At 55.7% G+C, this 20,277-nt stretch overlaps 1 protein-coding gene across 1 annotated transcript in view; it reads left to right on the forward strand.

Moving 5' to 3' along the window:
- The window catches only part of LOC112230310 (regulatory-associated protein of mTOR), a 242,324-nt gene that overhangs the window by 142,597 nt on the left and 79,450 nt on the right, over positions 1-20,277 (forward strand). The window contains 1 exon segment of the mRNA XM_042310765.1: positions 1,336-1,527. Coding sequence (XP_042166699.1) covers positions 1,336-1,527 — 192 coding nt within the window.

The raw sequence follows: 20,277 nt of genomic DNA on the forward strand, positions 1-20,277 counted from the left end.
GGAGGTAGAGGTTAGTTCCCTGTTAGTTTGCCCATAGACTTCCTGTTCACAGTGGGAGGTTAGTTCCCTGTTAGTTTGCCCATAGACTTCCTGTTCACAGTGGGAGGTAGAGGTTAGTTCCCTGTTAGTTTGCCCATAGACTTCCTGTTCACAGTGGGAGGTAGAGGTTAGTTCCCTGTTAGTTTGCCCATAGACTTCCTGTTCACAGTGGGAGGTAGAGGTTAGTTCCCTGTTAGTTTGCCCATAGACTTCCTGTTCACAGTGGGGAGGTAGAGGGTAGTTCCCTGTTAGTTTGCCCATAGACTTCCTGTTCACAGTGGGAGGTAGAGGGTAGTTCCCTGTTAGTTTGCCCATAGACTTCCTGTTCACAGTGGGAGGTAGAGGTTAGTTCCCTGTTAGTTTGCCCATAGACTTCCTGTTCACAGTGGGGAGGTAGAGGGTAGTTCCCTGTTAGTTTGCCCATAGACTTCCTGTTCACAGTGGGAGGTAGAGGTTAGTTCCCTGTTAGTTTGCCCATAGACTTCCTGTTCACAGTGGGAGGTAGAGGTTAGTTCCCTGTTAGTTTGCCCATAGACTTCCTGTTCACAGTGGGAGGTAGAGGTTAGTTCCCTGTTAGTTTGCCCATAGACTTCCTGTTCACAGTGGGGAGGTAGAGGTTAGTTCCCTGTTAGTTTGCCCATAGACTTCATGTTCACAGTGGGAGGTAGAGGTTAGTTCCCTGTTAGTTTGCCCATAGACTTCCTGTTCACAGTGGGAGGTAGAGGTTAGTTCCCTGTTAGTTTGCCCATAGACTTCCTGTTCACAGTGGGAGGTAGAGGTTAGTTCCCTGTTAGTTTGCCCATAGACTTCCTGTTCACAGTGGGGAGGTAGAGGTTAGTTCCCTGTTAGTTTGCCCATAGACTTCCTGTTCACAGTGGGAGGTAGAGGTTAGTTCCCTGTTAGTTTGCCCATAGACTTCCTGTTCACAGTGGGGAGGTAGAGGTTAGTTCCCTGTTAGTTTGCCCATAGACTTCCTGTTCACAGTGGGGAGGTAGAGGGTAGTTCCCTGTTAGTTTGCCCATAGACTTCCTGTTCACAGTGGGAGGTAGAGGGTAGTTCCCTGTTAGTTTGCCCATAGACTTCCTGTTCACAGTGGGAGGTAGAGGGTAGTTCCCTGTTAGTTTGCCCATAGACTTCCCGATGTGAAGCTCAGCTTAAAGCCAAGTCATAAAGTGTGTGTACATCCTACAGGGTCTCATCAAAGGAAATGTGGACGACGTGTGTGTGTGTGAATTACTGACATGGCCTCCCAACTCCTTTCTCCTCGTCCTCCTCAACCCTCACTCTACCCCCCAGGAGGCCTGTCTGCAGGGGAACCTGATAGCCATCTGCCTGGAGCAGCTCTCTGACCCTCACCCCCTGCTCCGTCAGTGGGTGGCCGTCTGCCTGGGACGCATCTGGCAGAACTTTGACTCGGCCCGCTGGTGTGGTGTCAGGGACAGTGCCCACGAGAAGCTCTACAGCCTGCTGTCCGACCCCATACCTGAGGTGAGAGGGAAGGAACACACACCTTTGGGACATACACTCAGTGGCTGTGTAACACCTAGCAGATTGAGGGTTCAGTGGCTGTGTAACACCTAACAGATTGAGGGTTCAGTGGCTGTGTGTGTGTGTAACACCTAGCAGATTGAGGGTTCAGTGGCTGTGTGTGTGTGTGTAACACCTAGCAGATTGAGGGTTCAGTGGCTGTGTGTGTGTGTGTAACACCTAGCAGATTGAGGGTTCAGTGGCTGTGTGTGTGTGTAACACCTAGCAGATTGAGGGTTCAGTGGCTGTGTGTGTTCAGATTGAGGGTTCAGTGGCTGTGTGTGTGTGTAACACCTAGCAGATTGAGGGTTCAGTGGCTGTGTGTGTGTGTGTGTAACACCTAGCAGATTGAGGGTTCAGTGGCTGTGTGTGTGTGTGTAACACCTAGCAGATTGAGGGTTCAGTGGCTGTGTGTGTGTGTGTGTAACACCTAGCAGATTGAGGGTTCAGTGGCTGTGTGTGTGTGTAACACCTAGCAGATTGAGGGTTCAGTGGCTGTGTGTGTGTGTGTGTAACACCTAGCAGATTGAGGGTTCAGTGGCTGTGTGTGTGTGTAACACCTAGCAGATTGAGGGTTCAGTGGCTGTGTGTGTGTGTGTGTAACACCTAGCAGATTGAGGGTTCAGTGGCTCCTTTAGGATTTTGAGGACCTGAGGGACAGTGAATAGTCAGTTTGCACTGTATTTCACTCACCTCACATGGGTTGAAATGCAGGGCACACACACACTGGGACAGGGAACATCTGTTGCCAGCAGCCTAGCAGGGCAACCTCTCTCTCTAGAGGCCAGGCAGCTGCTGTGGCTGAGTGGTGAGACCAGGGTCTGCATCCACTCTGGCGTACACACACACACACACACCTTGTGTGAGTGTACCCATGCACACGCTTACAATGCCTGAAGAGAATTGGGTATTTGAGTGCATCACCAGGAACTTCGGGAGGAACCCAGGCACCAACGCAAACCACAATTTAAAAATGGATATTTATTACTCGACTAGTTTGATCAGCTCCCTCCTCTTCAGGGACCAGATTCACAAAACCTTCTTAAGAAGAGATTTCTTGACTGGCATTTTCCCCCCCTTAACTCTAGACTTAAGAAGAAAGTTAAGTGAAGTTGCTATTCCTCAAAGGCTCTTGGAAATGTTCTCGTGCTATGTATTATGTTTCTCCTTAAGCAAAAAGTTAAGAAGAAATGTGATTCTTGGAAATAAAGTTATTGGAAATGTTCTTTGTTCCAAGATATCTGAACCCTTGTCTTAAACTCAGGCCAGTGAGAGAAAAAGCTCATGAAAGCAATTGAACATGTTTAATTCCCTCAAACTTCATCTGAAAGTTTCAGTCTTGATTATTTAAACCCAAGAACATGTTTTAGAACAGTCATCTCACTAAGAGATGAATAGCCCACCCAATTTTACCTACCTCATCCCCATACTGTTTATATTTATTTACTTTTCTGCTTTTTTGCACACCAGTATCTCTACCTGTACATGACCATCTGATCATTTATCACTCGTGTTAATCTGCAAAATTTTTATTATTCGCCTACCTCCTCATGCCTTTTGCACACAATGTATATAGACTCCACTTTTTTTCTACTGTGTTATTGACTTGTTAATTGTTTACTCCATGTGTAACTCTGTGTTGTCTGTTCACACTGCTATGCTTTATCTTGGCCAGGTTGCAGTTGCAAATGAGAACTTGTTCTCAACTAGCCTACCTGGTTAAATAAAGGTGTTCTCAACTAGCCTACCTGGTTAAATAAAGGTGTTCTCAACTAGCCTACCTGGTTAAATAAAGGTGTTCTCAACTAGCCTACCTGGTTAAATAAAGGTGTTCTCAACTAGCCTACCTGGTTAAATAAAGGTGTTCTCAACTAGCCTACCTGGTTAAATAAAGGTGTTCTCAACTAGCCTACCTGGTTAAATAAAGGTGAAATAAAATAAAAATAAATATGCTAACATGATTGCCATTGCTAGCTAAAGCGCTTGCCTAGCAACACAACATCTTATGAAGAAGATTTGTAAGAAGATATTTGAGAAGCTAGTAAGAAATCATAAAATCTTAAGATGTTGAGGAACTGCACTTACGAACTATCTTATGAACCTCTTATTTTTTCTTAAGTAAGCTTAAGTTTTTGCATAAGAAGTGTTTTGTGATTCTAGGCCCAGTTCCTCTCTTTAAAATTAAGGTGTGTGTCAAGTACACCATATAATGCAGAGAGTGAGATGGGCAGAGTGAGAGGGCCGGGGAACAGAGAGTGAGAGTGAGAGGGCCAGAGAACAGAGAGTGAGAGTGAGAGGGCCAGGGAACAGAGAGTGAGAGGGCCAGGGAACAGAGAGTGAGAGGAGAGGGCCAGGGAACAGAGAGAGAGAGTGAGATGGCCAGGGAACAGAGAGAGAGAGTGAGAGGGCCAGGAAGAGAGAGAGAGAGTGAGAGGGCCAGGGAAGAGAGAGAGAGAGTGAGAGGGCCAGGGAAGAGATTTAGAGAGAGAGAGATGGCCAGGGAAGAGAGAGTAGGGCCAGGGAACAGAGAGAGGCCAGTGAGAGGGCCAGGGGAAGAGAGAGAGAGAGAGGGCCAGGGAAGAGAGAGAGAGAGTGAGAGGGGCCAGGGAAGAAAGAGAGAGAGAGGAGAGGGCCAGGGAAGAGAGAGAGAGAGAGTGAGAGGGCCAGGGAAGAGAGAGAGTGAGAGGCCAGGAAGAGAGAGAGAGAGGGAGGGAAGGGAGAGGAGAGAGAGAGGCCAGGGAAGAGAGAGAGAGAGAGGCTGAGAGGGCCAGGGAAGAGAGAGAGAGAGAGGGCCAGGGAAGAGAGAGAGAGAGAGAGAGAGGGCCAGGAAGAGAGAGAGAGAGAGAGAGAGAGAGGGCCAGGGAAGAAGAGAGAGAGAGAGGGCCAGGAAGAAAGAGAGAGAGAGAGAGAGGGCCAGGGGAAGAGAGAGAGAGGGCCAGGAAGAGAGAGAGAGGGCCAGGGAAGAGAGAGAGAGGGGGCCAGGAAGAGAAGAGAGAGAGAGAGGCCAGGAGAGAGAGAGGGCCAGGAAGAGAGAGAGAGAGAGGGCCAGGGAAGAGAGAGAGGGCCAGGGAAGAGAGAGAGAGAGAGGGCCAGGGAAGAGAGAGAGAGCTTGAAATAGGAAGAGAGAGAGAGAGGGCCAGAGGAAGAGAGAGGAAGAGAGAGAGAGGGCCAGGGAAGAGAGAGAGAGAGAGGGCCAGGGAAGAGAGAGAGAGAGAGGGGCCAGGAAGAAGAGAGAGAGAGGAATAAATTAAAAACATATAGAGAGAGAGGGCCAGAATAAGAGAGGCCAGGAAGAGAGTGAGAGGGCCAGGGAAGAGAGAGAGAGAGAGAGGGCCAGGGAAGAGAGAGAGAGTGAGAGGGCCAGGGAAGAGAGAGAGAGAGAGGGCCAGGGAAGAGAGAGAGAGAGAGAGGGCCAGGGAAGATATTAGAGAGGGCCAGAGGAAGAGAGAGAGAGAGTGAGAGGGCCAGGAAGATAGATAGAGGAGAGGGCCAGGGAAGAGATAGAGAGAAGATATATTATGAGGGAATATATAGAGAGGAAACATATATTATATGAGAGAATATAGATATGATAGGCCAGGAAATATAGAGAGTGAGAGGGCCAGGGAAGAGAGGAGTGAGAGGGCCAGGGAAGAGAGAGAGAGAGGGCCAGGAAGAGAGAGAGAGAGGGCCAGGGAAGAGAGAGAGAGAGGGCCAGGGAAGAGAGAGAGAGAGAGAGGGCCAGGGAGAGAGAGAGAGAGAGGCTAGGGAAGAGAGAGAGGGCCAGGGAAGAGAGAGTGAGGAGGGCCAGGAAGAGAGAGAGAGAGAGGGCCAGGGAAGAGAGAGAGGAGAGGGCCAGGGAAGAGAGAGAGGAGAGGGCCAGGGAAGAGGAGAGGAGAGGGCCAGGAAGAGAGAGAGTGAGAGGGCCAGGGAAGAGAGAGAGAGGGCCATTTAAGAGAGAGAGTGAGAGGGCCAGGAAGAGAGGGAGAGGGCCAGGGAAGAGAGAGAGGAGAGGGCCAGGAAGAGAGAGAGTGAGAGGGCCAGGGAAGAGAGAGAGAGTGAGAGGGCCAGGGAAGAGAGAGAGAGAGAGAGAGGGCCAGGGAAGAGAGAGAGAGAGAGAGGGCCAGGGAAGAGAGAGTGAGAGAGAGGGCCAGGGAAGGGCCAGGGAGAGAGGGAAGAGAGAGAGAGAGAGGGCCAGGGAAGAGAGAGAGAGAGAGAGGGCCAGGGAAGAGAGAGAGAGAGAGAGAGGCCAGGGAAGAGAGAGTGAGAGGGCCAGGGAAGAGAGAGAGAGAGAGGGCCAGGGAAGAGAGAGAGAGAGAGAGAGAGGGCCAGGGAAGAGAGAGTGAGAGGGGGCCAGGGAAGAGAGAGAGCAGAGGGCCAGGGAAGAGAGAGAGTGAGAGGGCCAGGAAGAGAGAGAGTTGAGCGAGAGGGCCAGGAAGAGAGAGAGAGGGAGGGGCCAGGAAGAGAGAGTGAGAGGCCAGGCTATAGGAGAGAGAGAGCGAGAGGGCCAGGGAAGAGAGAGAGAGCAGAGATATATATATATATATAGAGGGCCAGGAAGAGTGAGAGGGCCAGGAAGAGAGAGAGAGGAAATATATATATATATGAGAGGGCCAGGGAAGAGAGAGAGTGAGAGGGCCAGGGAAGAGAGAGAGCGAGAGGGGGGCCAGGGGAAGAGAGAGAGTGAGAGAGGAGTGAGAGGCCAGGAAGAGAGAGAGAGTTTAGAGGGCCAGGAAGAGAGAGAGAGAGAGATATCCAGGGAAGAGAGAGAGAGTTTAGGGGCCAGGGAAGATTATTTAGAGTGAGAGGCCAGGGAAGAGAGAGAGTGAGAGAGGGCCAGGGAAGAGAGAGTGGAACAGAGTGAGAGAGAGGGCCAGGGAAGAGAGAGCGAGAGGGCCAGGGAGAGAGAGAGAGAGAGAGGGCCAGGGAAGAGAGAGAGAGAGAGAGAGGGGCCAGGAAGAGAGAGAGAGAGAGGGAGAGAGGAGAGAGTGAGAGGGCCAGGGAAGAGAGAGAGTGAGAGGGCCAGGGAAGAGAGAGAGTGAGAGGGCCAGGGAAGAGAGAGTGAGAGAGGGCCAGGAAGAGAGGCCAGGGAAGAGAGAGAGAGAGGGAGAGGGCCAGGAAGAGAGAGAGAGAGAGAGAGGGCCAGGAAGAGAGAGAGTGAGAGGGCCAGGGAAGAGAGAGAGAGTGAGAGGGCCAGGGAAGAGAGAGAGAGAGAGAGAGGGCCAGGAAGAGAGAGTGAGAGAGGCCAGGGAAGAGAGAGTGAGAGAGAGGGCCAGGAAGAGAGAGAGAGAGAGAGAGGGCCAGGGAAGAGAAGAGAGAGTGAGAAGAGCCAGGGAAGAGGAGAGGGCCCAGGGAAGAGAGGAGAGGGCCAGGGAAGAAGAGAGAGAGAGAGGCCAGGGAAGAGAGAGAGTGAGAGGGCCAGGGAAGAGAGAGAGAGTGAGAGGGCCAGGAAGAGAGTGAGAGGGCCAGGGAAGAGTGAGAAGGCCAGGGAAGAGAGGAGAGAGTGGGGGCCAGGGGAAGAGAGAGGAGAGGGCCAGGGAAGAGAGAGAGAGAGATGAGAGGGCCAGGGAAGAGAGAGAGAGGAGAGGGCCAGGAAGAGAGAGAGAGTGAGAGGGCCAGGGAAGAGAGAGAGAGAGAGGCCAGAGAAGGCAGAGTGAGAGGGCCAGGGAAGAGAGAGTGAGAGGGAAGGGAAGAGAGAGAGTGAGAGGGCCAGGGAAGAGAGTGAAGAGAGGCCAGGGAAGAGAGAGAGAGAAGAGAGAGAGTGAGAGGGCCAGGGAAGAGAGAGTGAGGAGAGAGGCCAGGGAAGAGAGAGTGAGGAGGAGAGGGCCAGGGAAGAGAGAGTGAGAGAGGCCAGGGAAGAGTGAGAGGGCCAGGAAGAGAGTGAGAGAGGCCAGGAAGAGAGAGTGAGTGAGTGAGAGGGCCAGGGAAGAGAGAGAGAGGAGAGGGGCCAGGGAAGAGAGGAGAGGGCCAGGGAAGAGAGGAGAGAGTGAGAGGGCCAGGGAAGAGACAGGGAAGAGGGCCAGGGAAGAGAGTGAGAGGGGCCAGGGAAGAGAGAGAGGAAGAGAGAGGGCCAGGGAAGAGAGAGAGAGAGAGAGGGCCAGGGAAGAGAGAGAGAGAGAGAGAGAGAGAGGCCAGGAAGAGAGAGAGAGAGAGAGAGGGCCAGGGAAGAGAGAGAGAGGGGGCCAGGGAAGAGAGAGAGAGAGAGAGGGCCAGGAAGAGAGAGAGAGAGGGAGGGCCAGGGAAGAGAGAGAGAGAGAGGGCCAGGGAAGAGAGAGAGAGAGAGGGCCAGGGAAGAGAGAGAGACAGAGGGCCAGGGAAGAGAGAGAGAGAGGGCCAGGGAAGAGAGAGAGAGGAGAGGGCCAGGGAGAGGGCCAGGGAAGAGAGAGAGAGAGAGGGCGAGAAGGCCAGGGAAGAGAGAGAGCGAGAAGGCCAGGAAGAGAGAGAGAGAGAGGGCCAGGGAAGAGAGAGAGAGAGTGAGAGGGCCAGGGAAGAGAGAGGAGAGGAGAGAGAGGGCCAGGGAAGAGAGAGTGAGAGCGGGAAGAGAGAGAGAGCCAGGGAAGAGAGAGAGAGAGCGGAAGAGAGAGGAGCCCAGGGAAGAGAGAGAGAGAGAGGGCCAGGGAAGAGAGAGAGAGAGGAGAAGGCCAGGAGAAGAGAGAGAGGGCCAGGGAAGAGAGTGAGAGGGCCAGGGAGGAGCCAGGAAGAGAGTGAGAGGGGGCCAGGGAAGAGAGAGAGAGAGAGGCCAGGGAAGAAGAGAGAGCGAGAGGGCCAGGGAAGAGAGAGAGAGAGCGAAGAGGGAGAGAGGGCCAGGGGAGAGAGAGAGAGAGAGGGCCAGAGAAGAGAGAGAGAGAGAGTGAGAGGGCCAGGGAAGAGAGAGAGGGCCAGGGAAGAGAGAGAGAGAGCGGCCAGGAAGAAGAGAGAGAGCGAGAGGGCCAGGGAAGAGAGAGAGAGAGGGCCAGGGAAGAGAGAGAGAGAGAGAGAGAGGGCCAGGGAAGAGAGAGAGAGAATTGAGGGCCAGGGAAGAGAGAGAGAGAGTGGGAGAGGGCTGAGAGGGCCAGAGAGGGAGTGAGAGGGCCAGAAGAGAGAGAGAGGGAGGGCCAGGGAAGAGGAAGAGAGAGAGGGCCAGAAGAGAGAGAGGGCCAGGGAAGAGAGAGAGAGAGAGAGAGGGCCAGGGAAAAGAGAGAGAGAGAGGGGCCAGGAAGAGAGAGAGAGAGAGAGAGAGAGAGAGGAAGAGAGGGCCAGGGAAGAGAGAGAGAGAGAAGGGCCAGGGAAGGGCCAGGGAAGAGAGAGTGAGAGCTGTGGGTGAGAGAGAGAGCGAGAGGGCCAGGGAAGAGAGAGAGCGTAGAGGGCTAGGGAAGAGAGAGAGAGCGAGAGGGCCAGGGAAGAGAGAGAGAGAGCGAGAGAGAGACAGACAGGAAGAGAGAGAGAGAGAGAGCGAGAGGGAGAGGGCCAAGAGAGAGAGAGAGAGCGAGAGGGCCAGGGAAGAGAGAGAGAGAGCGAGAGAGGAGAACAGAGATGAAGAGAGACAGAGAGACAGACAGACAGACAGATAGACAAGGAAGAGAGACAGACAGAGAGAGAGAGACAGAGAGAGAGAGAGCAGAGAGGGCCAGGGAAGAGAGAGAGAGGCTGAGAGAGAGCGAGAGAGAGAGAGAAGAGAGAGAGAGAGAGAGCGAGAGGGCCAGACAAGAGAGAGACAGACAGACAGAGAGGGCAGACAGAAGAGAGAGAGAGAGAGAGAGCGAGAGAGAGAGAGAGACAAGAGAGAGAGAGACAGAGAGAGAGGGGCCAGGGGAAGAGAGAGAGAGAGAGAGAGAGACAGAGGAGAGAGAGAGACAGAGAGAGAGAGAGCGAGAGGGACAGGACAGAGAGAGAGACAGACAGGACAGACAGACAGATTGGCCAGGAGAGAAGAGAGAGATGAGAGAGACAGTCAGAGAGAGACCAGAGGAGAGAGAGAGAGAGAGAGCAGAGAGGGCCAGAGAAGAGAGAGAGAGAGAGAGAGAGCATAGAGGGCCAGGGAGAGAGAGAGAGAGAGAGCTTCAGAGGGCCAGGGAAGAGAGAGAGAGAGAGAGCAGAGGGCCAGGGAAGAGAGAGAGAGAGAGAGCGAGAGGGGCCAGGGAAGAGAGAGAGAGAGCGAGAGGCCAGGAAGAGAGAGAGAGAGAGCGAGAGGGCCAGGGAAGAGAGAGAGAGAGAGAGCGAGAGGGCCAGGGAAGCAGAGAGAGAGAGCGAGAGGCTGTGTTAGAGAGAGAGAGAGAGGAGAGGGCCAGGAAGAGAGAGAGAGAGAGGAGAGGGCCAGGGAAGAGAGAGAGAGTGAGAGGGAAGCCAGGTGAGAGCGAGAGAGTGAGAGGGCCAGGAAGAGAGCAGAGAGAGTGAGAGGCCAGGGGAGAGAGTGAGGAGAGAGGGCCAGGGAGAGAGCGAGAGTGAGAGGCCAGGGAGAGAGCGAGAGAGTAGAGAGGGCCAGGGCCAGGAAGAGAGAGAGGAGTGAGAGGGCCAGGGAAGAAAGAGAGAGAGCAGAGGGCCAGGAAGAGAGAGAGAGAGTGAGAGGGCCAGGGAAGAGAGATGAGAGAGTGAGAGGGCCAGTGAAGAGACCAGAGAGTGAGAGGGCCAGGGGAGAGAGTGAGAGTGGGAGAGGGCCAGGGGAGAGAGCGAGAGTGAGAGGGCCAGGCCAGGGAAGAGAGAGAGAGTGAGAGGGCCAGGGAAGAAAGAGAGAGAGAGAGTGAGAGGGCCAGGGAAGAGAGAAAGAGTGAGAGGGCCAGGAAGAGGAGAGTGAGAGGGCCAGGGAAGAGAGAGGAGTGAGAGGGCCCAATGAAGAGAGAGAGTGAGAGGGCCAGGGAAGAGAGTGAGTGAGTGAGAGGGCCAGGGAAGAGAGAGTGAGTGAGAGGGCCAGGAAGAGAGTGAGTGAAGACCAGGGAGAGAGAGTGAGTGAGAGGGCCAGGGAAGAGAGAGTGAGTGAGAGGGCCCAGGGAAGAGAGAGTGAGTGAGTGAGAGAGCCAGGGAAGAGAGAGTGAGTGAGTGAGAGGGCCAGAGGAGAGAGAGAGTGAGTGAGTGAGAGGCCAGGGAAGAGAGAGTGAGTGAGTGAGAGGGCCAGGGAAGAGAGAGTGAGTGAGTGAGAGGGCCAGGGAAGAGAGAGTGAGTGAGTGAGGGCCAGGGAAGAGAGTGAGTGAGTGAGAGAGCACAGGGAAGAGAGAGTGAGGAGTGAGAGGGCCAGGGAAGAGAGAGTGAGTGAGTGAGAGGGACAGAAGAGAGATGAGGAGTGAGAGGGCCAGGGAAGAGAGAGTGAGTGAGTAGAGGGCCAGGGAAGAGAGAGTAGAGTGAGTGAGAGGGCCATAGGAAGAGAAGAGTGAGTGAGTGAGAGGGCCAGGAAGAGAGAGAGTGAGTGAGAGGGCCAGGAAGAGAGAGAGAGAGAGGGCCAGGAAGAGAGAGAGTGAGAGGGCAAGGAAGTAGAGAGCAGAAGAGAGTAGGAGACAGAGAGAGAGTGAGAGAGGGCCAGGGAAGAGAGAGAGAGACGAGAAGGCCAGGGAAGAGAGAGAGAGAGAGAGCCAGGAAGAGAGAGGAGAGAGGGCCAGGAAGAGAGAGAGAGAGTGAGAGGGCCAGGGAAAGAGAGAGAGGAGAGGCCCAGGGAGAGAGAGAGAGAGAGAGGGCCAGGGAAGAGAGAGTGAGAGAGGGCCAGGGAAGAGAGTGAGTGAGAGAGAGCCAGAGGAAGAGAGAGAGAGAGAGGGCCCAGGAAGAGAGAGAGAGAGCCAGGGAGAGAGAGAGAGAGAGGGCCAGGAGAGAGAGTGAGAGAGGGCCAGGGAAGAGAGAGAGAGAGAGAGAGCCAGGGAAGAGAGAGAGAGAGAGGGCCAGAGAAGAGAGAGAGCCAGGGAAGAGAGAGTAGAGAGAGTGAGAGGGCCAGGGAGAGAGAGTAGAGAGTGAGAGGGCCAGGGAAGAGAGAGAGAGAGGGCCAGGGAAGAGAGAGAGAGAGCGAGAAGGCCAGAGAAGAGAGAGAGCCAGAAAGAGCCAGAGAAGAGAGAGAGAGAGAGGGCCAGGAGAGAGAGAGAGAGTGAGAGGGCCAGGGAAGAGAGAGTAGAGTGAGAGGGCCAGGGAAGAGAGAGAGAGAGAGACAGGAAGAGAGAGAGAGAGAGGGCCAGAGAGAGAGAGAGAGAGAGGCCAGTGAAGAGAGAGAGAGCGAGACCAGGGAAGAGAGAGAGAGAGTGAGAGAGGCCAGGGAAGAGAGAGAGAGAGCGAGAAGGGCCAGAGAAGAGAGAGAGAGAGGGCCAGGGAAGAGAGAGTGAGAAGGGCCAGGGAGAGAGAGAGTGAGGGCCAGGGAAGAGAGTAGAGGGCCAGGGAAGAGAGAGTGAGAGAGGGCCAGGGAAAGAGAGAGAGAGGGCCAGAGAGAGTGAGAGAGGGCCAGGGAAGAGAGTGAGAGAGGGCCAGAGAAGAGAGAGAGAGAGAGAGAGAGAGAGAGAGCCAGGAAGAGAGAGAGGGCCAGGAAGAGAGAGAGAGAGCGAGAGAGAAAGGAAAGAGAGAGAGAAAGCGAGAGGCCAGGGAAGAGAGAGAGAGAGGGCCAGGGAAGAGAGAGAGAGAGAGAGAGAGAGGGACTAGGGAAGAGAGAGAGAGAATTGAGAGCTAGGGAGAGAGAGAGAGAGGGCAGAAGAGAGAGAGAGAGCCAGGAAGAGAGAGGAGAGAGAGTGAGAAGAACCAGGGAAGAGAGAGAGATGAGAGACCAAGAAAGCAGAGAGACATGAGAAGACAGAGAGAAGATAGAAGTGGGAAAGACCAGGGAAGAGAGAGAAGAGAGATAGAGAGAGACTAGAGGAAAGAAGAGAGAGAGAGAGTGAGAGGGAACCAGGGAAGAGAGAGTGAGAGAAAGAGAGGAAGAGAGAGCGAGAGAGACCAGAAGAGAAGAGACGAGAGAGCAGGGAAGAGAGAGTGAGAGAGCCAGGGAAAGAGAGAGAGAGAGGAGCTAGAGAAGAGAGAGCGAAGAGACCAGGAAGAGAGAGAGAGAGAGCAGAGAGAGCCAGAGAAGACAGAGAAGAGAGAAAGCGAAGAGAGAGCCAAGGGGAAAGAGAGAGAGAAGACGAGAAGCAGAGAGAGCCCAGGGAAAGAGAGAGAGAGAAGCAGAGAGAAGAAGACCAAAGGAAGAGACAAGGGAGAGAGAAGCGAGAGACCAGGGAAGAGAGAAGGAAGCGAGAAGACCAGGGAAGAGAGAGAGAGAGAGAGCGAGAGGGCCAGGGAAGAAGAGAGAGAGAGAGAGCGAGAGGGACCAGGGGAAAGAGAGAGAGAGAGAGAGCGAGAGGGCCAGGAAGAGAGAGAGAGAGAGAGCGAGAGGGCCAGGGAAAGAAGAGAGAGAGAGACGAGAGGGCCAGGGAAGAGAGAGAGAGAGAGACGAGAGGGCCAGGGAAAGAGAGAGAGAGAGAGAGCGAGAGGACCAGGGAAGAGAGAGAGAGAGACGAGAGGGCCAGGGAGAGAGAGAGAGAGAGTGAGAGGGCCAGGGAAGAGAGAGAGAGAGAGAGCGAGAGGGACCAGGAAGAGAGAGAAGAGAGAGAAGACAGAGGGCCAGGGAAGAGAGAGAGAGAGAGTGAAAGACCAGGGAAGAAGCAGTGAGAGGAGACCAGGAAAGTGAGAGAGAGAGTGAGCAGGGGTAAGAGAGAGAGAGAGTGAGAGAGACCAGGGAAGAGAGAGAGAGTAGAGGGCCAGGGAAGATGAGCGAGAGAGTGAGAGGGCCAGGAAAGAGAGCGATGAGACGGGAGAGGGCTAGAGCAGAGAGAGAGAGAGTGAGAGGACCAGGAGAGTAGTGAGAGAGGCCAGGGAGAGAGCGAGAGAGTGAGAGAGGCCAGGGAAGAGAGTGAGAGCAGAGAGAGAGAGTGAGAGGGCCAGGGAAAGAGAAGAGAGAGAGTGAGAGGCCAGGGAAGAGGAGAGTGAGAGGAGACCAGGGAAGAAAGAGAGAGAGAGAGTGAGAGGGCCAGGGAAGAGAGAGTGAGTGAGAGACCAGGAAGAGAGAGAGAGAGTGAGAGGCCAGGGAAGAGAGAGAGAGTGAGAGGGCCAGGGAGAGAGAGAGAGTGAGAGGGCCAGGGAAGAGAGAGAGAGGAGAGGCCAGGAAGAGAGAGAGAGTGAGAGGGACCAGGGAAGAGAGAGAGAGTGAGAGGCCAGGGAGAGAGAGAGAGAGTGAGAGGGCCAGGGAAGAGAGAGAGAGAGTGAGAGGCTAGGAAGAGAGAGAGTGAGAGGGCCAGGAAGAGAGAGTGAGTGAGAGGGCCAGGGAAGAGAGAGTGACTGAGAGGGCCAGGGGAAGAGAGAGTGAGTGAGAGGGCCAGGGAAGAGAGAGAGTGAGTGAGAGGGCCAGGGAAGAGAGAGTGAGTGAGAGGCCAGGGAAGAGAGAGTGAGTGAGAGGGCTAGGGAAGAGAGAGTGAGTGAGAGAGGCCAGGGAAGAGAGAGAGTGAGAGGGCCAGGGAAGAGAGAGAGAGAGAGAGGGCCAGAAGAGAGAGAGAGAGTGAGAGGGCCAGGGAGAGAGAGAGAGTGAGAGGGACCAGGGAAGAGAGAGAGTGAGAGAGGCCAGGGAAGAGAGAGAGGAGTGAGAGGAGCCAGGGAAGAGAGAGTGAGGAGAGGGCCAGGAAGAGAGAGTGAGTGAGAGGACCAGGGAAAGAGAGAGTGAGTGAGAGGGACCAGGGAGAGAGAGAGAGAGTGAGAGGGCCAGGAAGAGAGAGAGAGTGAGAGGACCAGGAAGAGAGAGATGAGGAGAGGCCAGGGAAGAGAGAGAGAGTGAGAGGCCAGGGAAGAGAGAGTAGAGAGCTGAGAGTGCCAGGGAAGAGAGAGTGAGTGAGAGAGGCCAGGAAGAGAAGTGAGTGAGAGGGACCAGGAAGAGAGAGTGAGGAGAGGGCCAGAGAAGAAGAGAGTGAGAGAGGGCCTAGGAAGAGAGAGAGTGAAGAGGGCCAGGGAAAGCAGAGTGAGTGAGAGGGCCAGGAAGAGAGAGTGAGTGAGAGGGCCAGGGAAGAGAGATGAGTGAGGAGCCAGGGAAAGAGAGAGAGATGACCAGAGTGAAGAGAGAGGACCAGGGAAGAGAGAGAGAGAGAGCGAGAGGGCCAGGAAGAGAAGAGAGAGGAGAGAGCGAGAGGGACCAGGGAAGAGAGAGAGAGAGAGAGCGAGAGGGCCAGGGAAGAGAGAGAGAGCGACGCGAGAGGGCCAGGGAAAGAGAGAGAGAGAGCGAGAGGGCCAGGGAAGAGAGCGAGAGAGTGAGAGGCCAGGAAGAAGCGAGAGAGTGAGAGGGCCAGGGAAGAGAGCGAGAGAGTGAGAGGGCCAGGAAGAAAGAGAGAGAGAGAGGAGAGGGCCAGGGAAGCAGAGAGAGAGAGAGGGCCAGGGCAAGAGGAAGAGAGTGAGTAGGGCCAGGGAAGAGAGAGAGAGACCGGGAGAGGGCCAGGAAGAGAGAGAGGAGCAGAGGGCCAGTGAAAGATGAGGGAGTGAGTGCGCAGGGAATGAGAGAGAGATGAGAGGGCCAGGGAAAGAGAGAGGAGTGAGAGGGCCAGGGAAGAGAGTAGGAGGAGAGGGCCAGGGAAGAGAGAGGAGCGAGAGGGCCCAGGGAAGAGAGAGTGAGTGAGAAGGCCAGGAAGAGAGAGTAGTGAGAGGGCCCAGGGAAGAGAGAGTGAGTCGAGAGGGCCAGGGAAGAGAGAGTGATGATAGAGGCCCAGGAAGAGACCAGTGTAAGAGATGAGAGGGCCAGGGAAGAGATAGAGACAGAGACAGGGCCAGGGAAGAGAGAGGAGAGAGTGAAAGAAAGAGAGAGAGAGAGGGCCAGAAGAGAGAGAGTGAGGGGGCCAGGGAAGAGAGAGAGTGAGAGGCCAGGGACGAGAGAGAGTGAGAGGGCCAGGTGCTAGAGATGATTTGAGAGCCAGAGAGAGAGAGAGAGCGAGGGGGCCAGGAAGAGAGAGAGTAGCCAGAGGGCCAGGAGTGTAGAGAGAGATCGAGAGGGCCAGGGAAGAGAGAGAGTAGCTTCAGGGAAGAGTGAGCTATGTCCATGAGAGTGCACAGGAAGACATATATATATCGTGCCGCAGAGGCAGGAGTCAGAGATGTTTATTTGAGCTCTATATGCTGCGCGCATGCCAGAGACATGTGTAGATGGCCCATGGTCACACACACGTGCACGTAGTGCCAGAGAGTGAGTACAGGGCCAGGGAAGAGAGCGAGAGAGCCAGGAAGAGAGAGCCGAGAGGGCCAGGCAGAGAGAGAGCGAGCGAGAGGGCCAGGCGAGAGCCGAGAGAGCAAGAGGGCCAGGGAAGAGAGAGAGAGAGTCAGCAGGCCAGGGAAGAGAGAGAGAGAGCGAGAGGGTCAGGGAAGAGAGAGAGAGAGCGCGAGGGCCAGGGAAGAGAGAGAAGAGAGCGAGAGGGCCAGGGGAAGAGAGAGAGAGAGCGAGAGGGCCAGGGAAGAGAGAGAGAGAGCGAGAGGGCAGGGGAAGAGAGAGAGAGAGAGGCCAGGGAAGAGAGGGAGAGAGAGAGGGCCAGGGAAGAGAGAGAGAGAAGCGAGAGGGCCAGGGAAGAGAGAGAGAGAGCGAGAGGGCCAGGAAGAGAGAGAGAGAGCGAGAGGCCAGGGAAGAGAGAGAGAGAGCGAGAGGGCAGGGAAGAGAGAGAGAGAGAGGGCAGGGAAGAGAGAGAGAGAGAGAGCGAGAGGGCCAGGGAAGAGAGAGAGAGAGCGAGAAGGCCAGGGAGAGAGAGATATAGAGCGAGAGGGCCAGGGGAAGAGAGAGAGGAGAGAGGAGAGGGAGAGGGCCAGGAGAGGGAGAGAGAGAGAGCGAGAGGGCCGGGTAGAGAGAGAGAGAGAGAGAGCGAGAAGGCCAGGGAAGAGAGAGATATAGAGCGAGGGGCCAGGGAAGAGAGGAGAAGAGCGAGGAGGGCCAGGGAAAAGAGAGAGAGAGCGAGAGGGCCAGGGAAGAGAGAGAGAGAGAGCGAGAGGGCCAGGGGGAGAGAGAGAGAGAGAGAGAGAGCGAGAGGGCCAGAGGAAGAGAGAGAGAGAGAGCGAAGAGAGGGGCCAGGGAAGAGAGAGAGAGAGAGAGAGCGAGAGTGGGCCAGAAGAGAGAGCGAGAGGGCCAGGAAGAGAGAGAGAGAGCGCGAGAGGGCTAGAAGAGAGGAGAGCGGAGGGCCAGGGGAGAGAGAGAGAGCGAGAGGGCCAGGGAAGAGACAGAGAGCGAGAGAGGCCAGGGAAGAGAGAGAGAGACCAGGGGCCAGAGAGAAGAGATGGGACAGCGAGAGAGGGCCAGGGAAGAAGAGAGAGATGGGAGGGCCAGTGGAAGCCAGCAGAGAGAGAGGGCCAGGGAAGAGAGGGCCTGGGAGAGAGAGAGAGGGCCATGGGAGATGATGAGCCAGGGAAGATGAGAAGAGGGCCAGGGAAGAGAGAGCGAGATGAGGGCCAGGGAGAGAGAGAGCGAGAGGAGAGGGCCAGGGAGAGGGCCAGAGAGAGCAGCGAGAGGGCCAGGGAAGCGAGAGAGAGCGAGAGGGCCAGGGAGAGAGAGAGATGAGAGGGAGAGAGAGAGAGGCCAGCCGGTGAGAGGGCCAGCGAGAATCGAGGCCAGGGAGAGAGAGAGACCAGAGAGCTGAGAGGGCCAGGGAAGAGAGAGCGAGAAAGGCCAGGGAAGAGAGAGATATAGAGCGAGAGGACAGGGAAAAGAGAGAGAGAGAGGGAGAGAGCGAGAGGGCCAGGGAAGAGAGGAGAGAGAGAGCGAGAGGGGGCCAGGGAAGAGAGAAGCGAGAAGGCCAGGGAAGAGAGAGATATAGAGCGAGAGGACCAGGGAAGAGAGAGAGAGAGGGAGAGCGAGAGGGCCAGGAAGAGAGAGAGAGAGAGCGAGAGGCCAGGGGAAGAGAGAGATATAGAGCGAGAGGGCCGGAAGAGAGAGAGAGAGAGAGCGAGAGGGCCAGGGAAGAGAGAGAGAGAGAGCGAGAGGGCCAGGGAAGAGAGAGAGAGACGAGAGGGCAGGGAAGAGAGAGAGAGAGCGAGAGGGCCAGGAAGAGAGAGAGAGGCCAGGGAAGAGGAGAAGAGAGAGAGGGCGGGGAAGGAGAGTGAGAGGGCCAGGGAAGAGAGAGAGAGAGCAGAGAAGGCCAGGAAAGAGAGAGATATAGAGCGAGAGGGCCAGGGAAGAGAGAGAGAGAGAGAGAGCGAGAGGGCCAGGGAAGAGAGAGAGAGAGAGCGCAGAGGGCCAGGGAAGAGAGAGAGAGAGGCAGGGAAGAGAGAGTGAGAGGGCCAGGGAGAGAGAGTGAGAGGGCCAGAGGAAGAGAGAAGAGAGAGTGAGAGGGCAGGGGAAGAGAGAGTGAGAGGGCCAGGGAAGAGAGAGGAGAGGGCCAGGGAAGAGAGAGAGAGAGAGAGTTGAGGGCCAGGGAAAGAGAGTGTGAGAGCGAGAGGGCCAGGGAAGAGAGAGAGAGAGAGCGAGAGGGCCAGGAAGAGAGAGAGAGAGCGAGAGGGCCAGGGAAAGAGAGAGAGAGAGCGAGAGGGCAGGAAGAGAGAGAGAGAGAGCGAGAGGGCCAGGGAAGAGAGAGCGAGGAGGGCCAGGGAAGAGAGAGAGAGAGAGCGAGAGGGCCAGGGAAGAGAGAGAGGAGCGAGGAGGGCCAGGGAAGAGAGAGAGAGAGCGAGAGAGGGCCAGGGAAGAGAGAGAGAGGCAGAGGGCCAGGGAAGAGAGAGAGGAGAGCGAGAGGGCCAGGGAAGAGAGAGAGAGAGCGAGAGGGCCAGGGAGAGAGAGAGAGAGCGAGAGGGCCAGGGAAGAGAGAGAGAGAGCGAGAGGGCCAGGGAAAGAGAGAGAGAGGCGAGGAGGGCCAGGGAGAGAGAGAGAGAGAGCGAGAGGGCCAGGGAAGAGAGAGCGAGAGGGCAGGGAAGAGAGAGAGAGCCAGGGAAAGAGAGAGAGAGAGAGAGAGGGCCAGGGAAAGAGAGAGCGAGAGCGAGAGGGCCAGGGAAGAGAGCGAGAGGGCCAGGGAAGAGAGAGAGAGCCAGGAAAGAGGGAGGGAGAGAGAGAGAGAGGGCCAGGGAAGAGAGAGAGAGAGAGGGCCAGGGAAGAGAGGAGAGAGAGGCCAGGGAAGAGAGAGAGAGAGGGCCAGGGAAGAGAGAGAGAGAGTGAGAGGGCCAGAAGAGGAGAGAGAGAGTGAGAGGCCAGGGAAGAGAGAGAGGCGAGCGAGAGGGCCAGGGAAGAGAGAGAGGCGAGCGAGAGGGACAGGGAAGAGAGAGAGCGAGCGGAGAGGGCCAGGAAAGAGAGAGAGAGCGAGAGGGCCAGGAAGAGAGAGAGAGAGCGAGAGGGCCAGGGAAGAGAGAGAGAGAGCGAGAGGGCCAGGGAAGAGGAGAGAGAGAGGGCCAGGGCCAGGGAAGAGGAGAGAGAGAGCGAGAGGGCCAGGGAAGAGAGAGAGGAGAGCGAGAGGGACAGGAAGAGAGAGAGAGAGCGAGAGGGACAGGAAAGAGAGAGAGAGAGCGAGAGGGCCAGGGGAAAGAGAGAGCGAGAGGGCCGGGAAGAGAGACGAGAGCCAGGGAAGAGAGAGCGAGAGGGCCAGGGAGAGAAGCGAGAGCGAGAGGGCAGGGAAAAGAGAGAGAGAGCGAGAGGGCCAGGGAAGAGAGAGAGAGCGAGAGGGCCAGGGAAGAGAGAGAGAGAGAGAGAGCGAGAGGGCCAGGGAAGAGAGAGGAGAGAGAGCAAGAGGGCCAGGGAAGAAGAGAGAGAGAGAGAGCGAGAGGGCCAGGGAAGAGAGAGAGAGAGAGAGAGCGAGAGGGCCAGGGAAGAGAGAGAGCGAGAGGGCAGGGGGAGAGCGAGAAGGCCAGGGAAGAGAGAGATATAGAGCGAGAGGGCCAGGGAAAGAGAGAAGAGAGCGCGAGAGGGCCAGGGGATCAGAGAGGGGCCAGGGATCAGAGAGGGGCCAGGGATCAGAGAGGGGCCAGGGATCAGAGAGGGGCCAGGGATCAGAGAGGGGCCAGGGATCAGAGAGGGGCCAGGGATCAGAGAGGGGCCAGGGATCAGAGAGGGGCCAGGGATCAGAGAGGGGCCAGGGATCAGAGAGGGGCCAGGGATCAGAGAGGGGCCAGGGATCAGAGAGGGGCCAGGGATCAGAGAGGGGGCCAGGATCAGAGAGGGGCCAGGGATCAGAGAGGGGCCAGGGATCAGAGAGGGGCCAGGATCAGAGAGGGGCCAGGGATCAGAGAGGGGCCAGGGATCAGAGAGGGGCCAGGGATCAGAGAGGGGCCAGGGATCAGAGAGGGCCAGGGAACAGAGAGAGGCCAGGAACAGATGAGAGGGGCCAGGGAACAGAGAGGGGCCAGGGATCAGAGAGGGGCCAGGGAGAGTGAGAGCAGAGCGAAGAGAAAGAGAGGTGAGTGAGCAGAGTGAGAGCGAGAGAGAGTGACTAAGCAGAGAGGATTTTTAATTAATTTTCAGGCCTGTTGGGAGGATTCCTCAAGAGGAGAGGCATATTTACTGTCTCACACACACACACACACTGGGCCAGGTTTGAGTTAGTGCAGTGCCTGTCATATGCAAAACTGAGGGAGATGCATAAAGAATAAACAATGTATTATGTGGACCTGTACTGTCTTTGTGGCATCTTGGGGCAATTATTGATAACAATTTAGAAGTAGGAGTTACTGTTATTTAGCTTACTGAGTTAATTAGTGTGATGGGTGGGGTATTGTGTGACTAATGGTAAATTATTATTTTCAGCCACCATTGATCTTCTCAGTAAATATGGCTGCATTAGAAATGAGAGGATTAAGGAGTGAGTATTAGTATTGATTCCCCTTTTAAAAAAG

This window comes from Oncorhynchus tshawytscha, linkage group LG32 (genome assembly GCF_018296145.1).
Source record: "Oncorhynchus tshawytscha isolate Ot180627B linkage group LG32, Otsh_v2.0, whole genome shotgun sequence".
NCBI lineage: Eukaryota > Metazoa > Chordata > Actinopteri > Salmoniformes > Salmonidae > Oncorhynchus > Oncorhynchus tshawytscha.